Source organism: Podarcis liolepis (genome assembly GCF_965112155.1).
Source record: "Podarcis liolepis genome assembly, chromosome: 2".
NCBI lineage: Eukaryota > Metazoa > Chordata > Lepidosauria > Squamata > Lacertidae > Podarcis > Podarcis liolepis.
Window position 1 is genome coordinate 106,836,943 of NC_139555.1, and position 10,555 is coordinate 106,847,497.

A 10,555-nucleotide genomic window follows, 5' to 3' on the forward strand; every position below is an offset into this window, starting at 1 on the left:
CTTACGCAGGGTTTGTGTTTCCTCTGGAATGAGGGACAGCGGAGACTGCAGTGACTTTATGATATATGGTTTATTTACAAATATATACAACTTGAGCCTACAATGGAGGGGTTCACAGCATTAGCACCCCAAAATGGTCTTGCTTCACCCAAAGCCACAGCCTTGGATATGAGCAGAAATCAGGCATGTCTCTCCCTCACAGGATTTCGCTTGCTACTTCCTCCAGCTTCTGGATACTAAGCCTTACGGGGAGCGCTTGACGGAGCTGGGTATGTTTAGCCTGGAAAAGAGGAGACTGAGAGGAGATATGATAGCCACCTTCAAGTATCTCAAAGGCTGTCACATGGAGGAGGGAACATGTTTGTCTTCTTCTGCTCTGGAGGGTAGGACTCGAAACAATGGCTTCAAGTTGCAAGAAAGGAGATTCTGACTAAACATTTGGAAAAAACTTTCTGACAGTAAGCGCTGTTCAGCAGTGGAACAGACTCCCGCGTGAGGTGGTGGACTCTCCTTCCTTGGAGGTTTTCAAGCAGAGGTTGGATGGCCATCTGTCATGGATGCTTTAGCTGAGATTCCTGCATTGCAGGGGGCTGGACTAGATGATCCGTGGGGTCCCTTCCAATTCTAAGATTCTATGGTTCTATTATTCTAGCTTGCCCTTACACACACACACACACACACACACACACACACACACACACACCACGGCTCTGGACTTTGTCTTTTCTATCTACCCTCAACAACTTGGTATCACCAGCAAACTTGGCCACTCCAACTCTAAACTGCTTATGAACAAGTTAAAAAGCACAGGTCCCATTACCAATCTTTGACGGACTCTACTTTCTATATCTCTCCATTTATTCCTACTCCCTTTTTCTGTTTCGAAAAGTACAGTTGAAACACATTCCCTCCACCTTTTTTCTTAAGGTTACAGGGAATTGTAACTCTGGGCAATTGTAACTCTGGGCAATTTTCTGATCTATATTACATACGGTTCTCTGAGTGGCTACATGAAGTGCCCAGAATTCTTCGAGGGGAGAAAGGTGCTTTAAAGGCATACCCTCCAATATTTCTCTGATGAAAAGAGGGAATGGGACATCCCATTCCATAATGATAATTTTACTATTTATACCTCACACATCTTACTGGGCTGCTGGGCTGCTGCAGCCACTCTGGGCAGCTTCTAACATATAAAAATATATATAAGAAAACATTAAACAAACTTCCCTATAGAGGATTGCCTTCAGATGGCTCAGGGGACGGATAACTCCATACCCTCCAACATTTCTCCAGCGAAAATAGGAACATCCTAAGGAAAAGTGGGACATTCCGGAATCAAATCAGAAACCAGGATGGCCTCTCTAAATTAGGGACGTCACTGGAAAATAGGGACACTTGGAGGGTCTGTAAAGGTACGTTTGTACTCAGCCTATGGCCTTGCAGATAGATTTCCTGGTCCATCAGGTGCATGCAAGCTAAGCCATGGAGGGCAGTTAGGCCGAGGCAGAGCTGGGGTAAATGTGAAGCCTAAGGGTGGGAATAAATGGGGTGGTTTACGAAGATACTTGGTGATTGGCAGCTTGGTCTGCATCTTCTTCAGTGACACCTTCCTGCTTCAGTGCTGAGATCTCATGGAAAATAGGGAGCATAGTCTCTCGCACACGGTCTGCAAATTCTTGGACATCGGCTGCGCTCAGTCCCTCGGTCTTCATGGGCGGAAGGATCTGGATTGTGACTTCCCCTTGGAAGAGAAAACAAAGGAAATGCTGTACCCCCTGCAACCGGAGCCCCTTCCCCAGTCTAACGGAGGCAGCAAGCATGGAATCTGGAAAAAGGAGTTTGCTTCATAGTCTCAGGCCATGTCCCAGAACCCATCCCATATCTTTCCCACAGCTACCTGATGTGAACTTTTTGATTTTCTTGTTGAAAAACGTCCGGTAGGAGGAAATCACCACAGGAATAATTGGCACCTGCGTGGACATAAGGCACATCAGCCGCCAGTCAGATGGAAATTTACCTTTGCTGTAAATTGAACGTTATAGGCAGCCCCAGCTTCCAAGGGAGTAGTGCTTTTTAATGCTCTTACAGACTAAGCACACTTCCAAACAACCTGTTTGTTGGCCGTTCGCTTTGATTTGCTCACTGTGAGGTCAGCTGTCATCACATCAAAACAAAGTTTCCACTGCATTTCCCCTATCCTTATCACAAAAGTTGTTGTTTTGGGGATTGGTGCTCCCTGCTTTTCATCTTTGGTGTTTTGTTGAACTTTTTTTTTTTTGTCTCTTGTTTTATTTTTTTAATGGGCGAGATTCAATGAATGAGTCCCGCTGGCGGAAGCCCACACAAAGGGCACATCTGCTCACAGGAGAGAGGAAACTGCTACAAATTAGATTGTTATAACAAAAAGGGGAGAAAAAACCCCTAAGGAAAACCACATAGAAAAATATTGTGCCCTCTGGCGCCATCTGGTGTTGCGTGTTTATAACACATTCAAAGCATTGTTTCTTTACTAATGTCGCTGAGTCCAAAGACCTTGGCTAGTGCAATGGGGCTTTCCCCAGTGCCCCATCCCAAATTGGCATTAGGTGGAGTGTCAGAAGAATAGCACACAGGGGAAAGTGGCGGGGGAGGGGCTGTAGTGCTATGTGTTTTTAAAATACCCCTTTAAGATTGTTCCCTGCTTCGGGTATGCATCAATACAGCAGCTCCTGGCAGGATTTGGAGAGTGTGATCTGTCCTGTGATTTGAAATTGATTACTCAACAAAATACCTTATACTGAACCTGAGGTGAATTTGCCTAATGGCAACAGCTAGCAGCCCTGTTTTGCTGACCTCAATCCAACTGCGGCATATAAACTATAAAGGTGGGACATGCTCCCAGCTCCTACAAGCCTGGTCTTTTTAAGCTTAGGATAGCCACTCAGAGAATGAGTCCACTATTAGTAAATAGTGTGCAGGAATAAACAAGAGGATTAGAAGTTGAATGATCTCACCTGGGCTTCCACGGCCAGAAGGAAGGCCTCATTTCTGGAGGAGAGCAGACCAGCGCTGTCATTGTCTCTAGTGCCTTCAGGGAACATGCAGATTCTCAGCTGAAGGGGAAAGATAATACAGTGGTACCTCGGGTTAAGAACTTAATTCGTTCCGGGGGTCCGTTCTTAACTTGAAACTGTTCTTAACCTGAAGCACCACTTTAGCTAATGGGGCCTCCTGCTGCTTCTGTGCCGCCGCAGCGCGATTTCTGTTCTCATCCTGAAGCAAAGTTCTTAACCCGAGGTACTATTTCTGGGTTAGCGGAGTCTGTAACCTGAAGCGTATGTAACCTGAAGCGTATGTAACATATACGCTTACAGTGTACTGTACAGTGGTACCTCGGGTTACAGATGCTTCAGTTTACAGACTCCGCTAACCCAGAAATAGTATCTTGGGTTAAGAACTTTGCTTCAGGATGAGAACAGAAATCGTGCGGCAGCAGCAGGAGGCCCTGTTAGCTAAAGTGGTGCTTCAGGTTAAGAACAGTTTCAGGTTAAGAACGGACCTCCGGAACAAATTAAGTTCTTAACCTGAGGTACCACTTTACTGAAAGGATGTTCAAACATGAATTTTCTTTCACCTGGAACCAGAATACAGAAAAATCCAGTGGCTACAATTTAGTCTCTCCCTGATGTGATTTCTTCCAGTTAAGTTTTCATCTGCTCTGATACTGCAGAGGACTCAGTACAGAAAATGAGACTTTTTTTAGCCTAGAAATAATGGCCTATATCCAGCGCTTTTTTTCTTAAATAATGTTTAGGGGGTACTCTAATTTCCCTACTCATATTGAAATACTGCCCCTCAATGAGGCCAAACTTAGATTCACAAAACGTTTAGGGGTATGCGTACCCCTGCGTACCCCCAGAAAAAAAGCACTGCCCATGTTATGTACTAAGCTTGGATCCTAGAACAATAGGCAGGTAGGATCCTAGAATGCAACAACCTGATTGGCCTGCAGGAGCAGCCCAATCAGGCCCCAGGAGGGAAGCAAAATCAGCCAATCAGACAGGACTCATTGTGAAAATAATGTATATAAAGCCTGAGGTTTGGGGGAGGGTTTTATTCACTGTTTTACGAGCTGCAATAAAGAGCATGAAATCACTACGCAACTCTGAGTATATTTCAGCCTATATCAATAATGGCTTGGAAGGGTGTCTCTGTGTCTAGCTGTCTAGCTACTGTATTTCATTTCCTCCAAGACACGCAAAGTGGTGTACAGGGTTGTACTCCCACCAGTTGCCATTGGCAAGACAGAGCAACAGTAAACACTTACGTAATCTGTCACAGGTATTGCTGCGGTTTGCCAGGATGGGGCAATGGGGTTGGCGTGGTGTAAAAGTACCAGTGACTGCATGGGATTGACTCTGCTAGTGCATTCATTGAGCAGACATCACTGCCTCCTTGCCCCTCTCATGGAATCACAGAACTGAAGAGTTAGAAATGACCCCAAGGCTCATCTATTGAGATGAGATTGAATCCCGACAAGACAGAAGTACTGTTTCTGGGGGACAGGAGGCGGGCAGGTGTGGCGGATTCCCTGGTCCTGAATGGGGTAACTGTGCCCCTGAAGGACCAGGTGCGCAGCCTGGGAGTCATTTTGGACTCACAGCTGTCCATGGAGGCACAGGTTAAATCCGTGTCCAGGGCAGCTGTGTACCAGCTCCATCTGGTACGTAGGCTGAGACCCTATCTGCCCGCGGACTGCCTCGCCAGAGTGGTGCATGCTCTGGTTATCTCCCGCTTGGACTACTGCAATGCGCTCTACGTGGGGCTACCTTTGAAGGTGACCCAGAAACTACAACTAATCCAGAATGCAGCAGCCAGACTGGTGATTGGGAGCAGCCACCGAGACTATATAACACCGGTCTTGAAAGACCTACACTGGCTCCCAGTACGTTTCCGAGCACAATTCAAAGTGTTGGTGCTCACCTTTAAAGCCCTAAACGGCCTCGGTCCAGTATACCTGAAGGAGCGTCTCCACCTCCATCGTTCTACCCGGACACTGAGGTCCAGCACCGAGGGCCTTCTGGCAGTTCCCTCACTGCGAGAAGCCAAGTTACAGGGAACCAGGCAGAGGGCCTTCTCGGTAGTGGCGCCCTCCCTGTGGAATACCCTCCCACCAGATGTCAAAGAGAACAACAACTACCAGACTTTTAGAAGACATCTGAAGGCAGCCCTGTTTAGGGAAGCTTTTAATGTTTGATGTATCACAGTATTTTAATATTCTTTTGGAAGCCGCCCAGAGTGGCTGGGGAAACCCAGCCAGATGGGCGGGGTATAAATAATAAATTATTATTATTATTATTATTATTATTATTATTATTATTATTATTATTATTATTATTATTATCTAGTCCAACTTCCTGCAATGCAGGAATTGCAGCTAAAGAACCTCCAACAGGTGGCCGTCCAAATTCTGCTTAAAAACCTCCAATGAAGGAGAGTTCACCTCACCGTCGCCCCACCCCCCAAAGAGTCCATTCCACTGTTCCTGTCATAAAGGCCTTTGTTTAGTCAGATCCTCCATTCTTGTACAGTGGTACCTCGGGTTAAGAACTTAATTCGTTCTGGAGGTCCGTTCTTAACCTAAAACTGTTCTTACCCTGAGGTACCACTTTAGCACACGGGGCCTTGCGCCGCCGCCACACAATTTCTGTTCTCATCCTGAAGCAAAGTTCTTAACCTGAGGTACAGTCATACCTCAGGTTACAGCCGCTTCAGGTTGTGTTTTTTTGTGTTACAGACTGCCAAAACTTGGAAGTACCAGAACAAGTTACTTCCAGGTTTCAGCGGCCACGCATGCGCAGAAGCTCCGAATCGCAACTCGCGCATGCACAGACGCGGGTTGCAAACGTGCATCCTGCACGGATCATGTTTGCAACCCGAGCATCCACTGTACTATTTCTGGGTTAGCAGAGTCTGTAACCTGAAGCGCCTGTAACCTGAAGCGTCTGTAACCCGAGGAAGCACTGTAATTTGAATCCAGTGGTTTGGCTCCTGCTGTCTGGCGCAGCAGAAAACAACCTTGGTCCGCCTTGACAACCTTCAGATATTTGAAGACGACTTACATATCACCTCTCGGCCTTCTCTTCTCCAGGCTAAACCTTCCCAACTCCCTCAACCATTCATCTCGAGAGTTAATTTCCCTGACACTCACGTTGTCACGGACCATCGCGTCTGCTGCCTCCAATATGGAATTGGCGGATGTTTCTCTGTTCTGGCGGTCAACGAAAACGAAGCCGCTCAGCCAGCAGGCAAGGCCGACAGTAAGAAAGCGTGATATCTCCTTTTTAACAATGAAGGTGCTTCTCTCCGGCAAGATCTGAAGCATTGCTGGGACAATTGGAAGACAGTCAAAATGAAGTCTGGCTGTGCAGTTCCTCCCACCTTCCCTACAGCCCCTAGCGAGAGAGGTGATGTAATAATTAGATTTGGGCTGGGTACCAAATCCTTGCTTAGCTATGAAGCCACCGGGATTATCTTGGGTCAAACACACATCTTCCCTTGGCCTGGCCTACCTCACAGGGTGGTTGTGAAGATAATAGTAGCCTGGGTTCCTTGGAGGGAGAGGGATGTGTGTGTTGTGTTTTATCTGCCTATTCACACATACACCTGGATGCAAGGAGTATAACCCTCACAATGCATAGCCCCTCTTCACTATGTTTATACAATGCTATTCGTTATGGCCTATGGCCAGGATAAAATAAACTCTCCTATGAAAAAAAGAGCTTGCACGTGATTTTTGTGACATTTTGGTGGGCCCAATAAGGGCATATTGACGGCAATTATTAGAGGCCATTCAAATCGGATAATAATTAAAGAGTGGGATGGAGTGAAGAAATATATGAAAAAATATGGTTCCGGAACTGGAATATGAATAGATAACGTGTAAAACGTGCAGGGGTAAGCAAGGAAATAATAAAGAAATTAACTGAATAATGATTATAACAACACAACAAGAGGGAAGAAGCAAAAAATTGCGATCACACATGAGTGAAGGGGAGTGGGGGGTATGGGGGAATTTGAAATATTTATAATATAAAAGTTTTAATATAAAATTTCTAACTGTGATGTATTTGTATATAGCAAAGAGAAATTTAGAGTAATTAGGTATATTTGATTTAGTTAATCATGTAACAGGTTTGTGTTAGGAAATAAATATGGATGCTGAATTTGATGTTTGTAATTTTTCTTTTTTGGTTTTGAATTTTTTTTTTAAAGGTGTATTATGCCAGTAGTCCATGCCCTCCTACCAGTGGTGATCTGAAGATATTTTCTCTATCAGCAAATGTCTGCAGGGCATCTACTCTCTGTGGCCCACTGCAATTTGGATGTGTAAAGCTGTAGGTGGGTCACTCCAGCCCTTCCAACTGGAGGGGAGAAAGAGATCAAGGTTTAAGCATGCAACCAACATACCCAGGATGTCCACATTGCATTGCTGATTGGCAACCACAACATACGGCACTTTCAGGTCCAAGTTCTGAGCGCCCTGCACCTTGAATTTGATGCCGAGGAAGTATTTCGCAGGCAGCAAGGCAAAGCGGAGGACTCTAAAACAAGGGAGCAAAACCAGAGGCGTTTCAGGAAGGTCAAAGGCATTGAAGGACAAGAGTGAGAACTTTACAAGCAAGACAGTTGCCTGCTACAGCCTGTTCGGATGAAAGCTAGTACAGGCATACCTTGGTTTTCGAACAGCTTAGTTCTCAAATGTTTTACCTCGGAAGTCAAATGCCTTGCGACTCAAACGTTTTGGCTTCCGAACGCCGCAAAGCCGGAAGTGACTGTTCTGGTTTGCGAACTATTTTTGGAAGTCGAACGTCCTGCCGGGCTTCCGCGGCTTCCAATTGGCTGCAGGAGCTTCCTGCAGCCAATTAGAAGCCACGCTTTGGTTTCTGAACGTTTTGGAAGTTGAACAGACTTCCGGAATGGATTCCGTTCGACTTCCAAGGTATGACCGTATGGTGTAGTCACATGGGTAGGCAAACTAAGGCCCGGGGTCGGATCCAGCCCAAGCACCTTCTAAATCCGGCCCGCCGACAGTCCAGGAATCAGCGTGTTTTTACATGAGTAGAATGTGTGCTTTTATTTAAAATGCATCTCTGGGTTAGACTTTTCTGAAAGATCGGCGAGCCTCTTCAACAAAAGTTAAATGGTGTCTCTACAAATCTCAGCATAAAAAGTACATCTAAAAAATATACCGTATGTTCGGGGCTTCCTATTTCCCCTAATGGGCAGGTGCAAAGTCTCTGTGCGTACGGGACTCTTCTATAGGAGCCTTCCAGAACCTGTGAGGGCAAGGCCGAGCTTCTAGCAAGAGTGAAATCCCTTCTTGCATTTCTGGATGCGAGGAAATATGATATGTTGCTGGAGTGGCTACGTATTTCCCATTTTCTATGATTTTATAATTGGGGACCCTCATCTCTGGGTTATTTGTGGGGCATAGGAATTTGTTCTCTTTTCTTGTCTTCAAAATATAGTCTGGCCCCCCACAAGGTCTGTCTGAGGGACAGTGGACCGGCCCCCTGCTGAAAAAGTTTGTTGACCTCTGGACTGCTACATCACAACTGGGGAGACCCAGGTTCAAATCCCTACTTGGCCATGATGCTCATTTTGGCTACTTCACAGGGATGTCATGAAGATAACAAGAGGAGCATCTTGTAGACTGCCCTAAACTCGGGGAGGGGGGGCAATAGAAAAAATGAAATAATCCAAGTGAGATGCGCATAGCAGGCACAGGGCCCTTAGATCTGGATTGCAGGAAAGCCAAATGGTTAAAGCTCCCAATCAGACCTGAATAAGTCACAGCTGAAGGAATGTCATCTCCTCCAGCCTTTGATGAGTATCTTAAGTATCAACAAACACTTTCCCAACCATGAAGCTCTCTTCCTTTCACAATCATGGGCAACCCGGTCAACAAAAGACTGCTTAGCAAGAAGGCACAACTCATTTCTGCTGTTAAGCCACCTTTCCCCAACCTGCTGCTCTCCAAAGGTTTTGGACTACAATCCCCACCAACCCCAGCCACCATGTCCAATGGACCCTCCCTCCCTTAGCAGATCCACAGCTAGTCCCTGTGTGCGAGGGAACGTGAGGGTGGTTTGGCCTCTACCATGTTTCTGCAAGGGGTTTCCTTGCTGTGGACAACCCTACTCCATACTGAAGGTGGGCGAGCCTCTCAATTTCGGTTTCTCTCATTTTGCCCGTCTGAAGTTTAATTCTCCACCTTTCTAGTTCCTCCACCTTTCCAGTTTTTTTAAAAGTCCTCATGAAAATTCACCAGGGTTTTAGAGTGAATTCCTCCTACTGCACACATAAAGGTAAAGGGACCCCTGACCATTAGGTCCAGTCGTGGCCAACTCTGGGGTTGGGCGCTCATCTCGCTTTATTGGTCAAGGGAGCCAGCGTACAACTTCCGGGTCATGTGGCCAGCATGACTAAGCCACTTCTGGCGAACCAGAGCAGCACACGGAAACGTCGTTTACCTTCCCGCCGGAGTGGACCTATTTATCTACTTGCACTTTGACGTGCTTTCGAACTGCTAGGTTGGCAGGAGCAGGCACCGAGCAACGGGAGCTCACCCAGTAGCAGGGATTCGAACCGACGACCTGATCGGCAAGTCCTAGGCTCTGTGGTTTAACCCACAGCGCCACCTGCATCCCCACTGCACACATACTTGTATGCAATTTCCGCTAGCATAATGCTTTCCGCTAATATATGCATTTCTATATGCGCACTTTGCTGCAATGTATGCATTTCCACACACCTCACTTGTCTGTAGAACTGCATTGCAAAATCCATAAAAAGTAAATATCGAAGGATGGAAATGTTTCAGTTCGCATATTGTTTTGTAGATTTGCCTTTAAAAGTGAACTGGATTGTGTCTCTAGAGTGGGGTGGGGGCCTAATTTCACAAAATGTGATAAGGCAGTCCTGCTGGATTTGTTCCCACCCTCACCCTCTCATACTGCTGAGTGTGGCTCTGGGCATCTGCCCCTAAGTCCCTGAAGGGCATCACTGCTTAAAAGCTCATTAGTTATTGGGCAGCTATGAAGGAGTCACATCGCACACTCCTATGTGAGCACAGAGTCCCGAAAAACAAGCTACAAAGCCACACAGCAGTAATAGTTCACTCACCTCACATTTGCCACACTTCGTCCCCGGAGAGCTATAACAGGAAGTGCAAGGGAGGTCATATTGAACATCCAAATATTTAGGAAGCAAACCCTGAAATAATATCTGAAGGTATTGCTGTAATGATAGAGGAGCAGTCCTGCAAAGATGAACAGGAAGAAATTGGCCAGGCCAAGAGACTGGGCCATGTTGTCTTCTGCAGACGCTCCTAAGTCTGTGCACAGTTTGCCTCTGACATTTAAGGTTTCGGGATGGCTGGGCGTGGAAAGCACAGCAGAGAGAAACGTGCTCAAACACGTACACTCCAGCAAGAGAGAACTCCCACTGTTTCTTAATCACCCTTCTTGGACTGCATGCAGGAATCATGAATACATGGGCAGTGATGGCATGT

General features: G+C 46.3%; 1 protein-coding gene across 1 annotated transcript; it reads right to left on the minus strand.

The window, feature by feature from the left end:
- Nucleotides 1-51: 51 nt before the first annotated feature.
- LOC310701874 (1-acyl-sn-glycerol-3-phosphate acyltransferase alpha-like) lies at nucleotides 52-10,555 on the minus strand. Its single transcript, XM_083493356.1, has 6 exons — nucleotides 10,168-10,555; nucleotides 7,450-7,583; nucleotides 6,191-6,366; nucleotides 2,994-3,092; nucleotides 1,898-1,970; nucleotides 52-1,741 (listed from the first exon to the last, which is right to left on the minus strand). Exons 1-6 carry the CDS (start codon nucleotides 10,350-10,352, stop codon nucleotides 1,554-1,556), a joined length of 855 nt encoding a protein of 284 aa, XP_083349482.1. The 5' UTR covers nucleotides 10,353-10,555; the 3' UTR covers nucleotides 52-1,553.

Excerpts from the sequence above, each read along its gene's own strand:
- LOC310701874 (XM_083493356.1), bottom strand. The coding sequence starts at position 10,352 with ATGGCCCAGTCTCTTGGCCTGGCCAATTTCTTCCTGTTCATCTTTGCA. Across the intron at positions 6,367-7,449 it reads ATGCAATGTGGACATCCTGG|CAATGCTTCAGATCTTGCCG; the intron begins GTATGTTGGTTG and ends CAATTGTCCCAG. Across the intron at positions 3,093-6,190 it reads ACGCGATGGTCCGTGACAAC|CTGAGAATCTGCATGTTCCC; the intron begins GTGAGTGTCAGG and ends TTTCCCCTTCAG.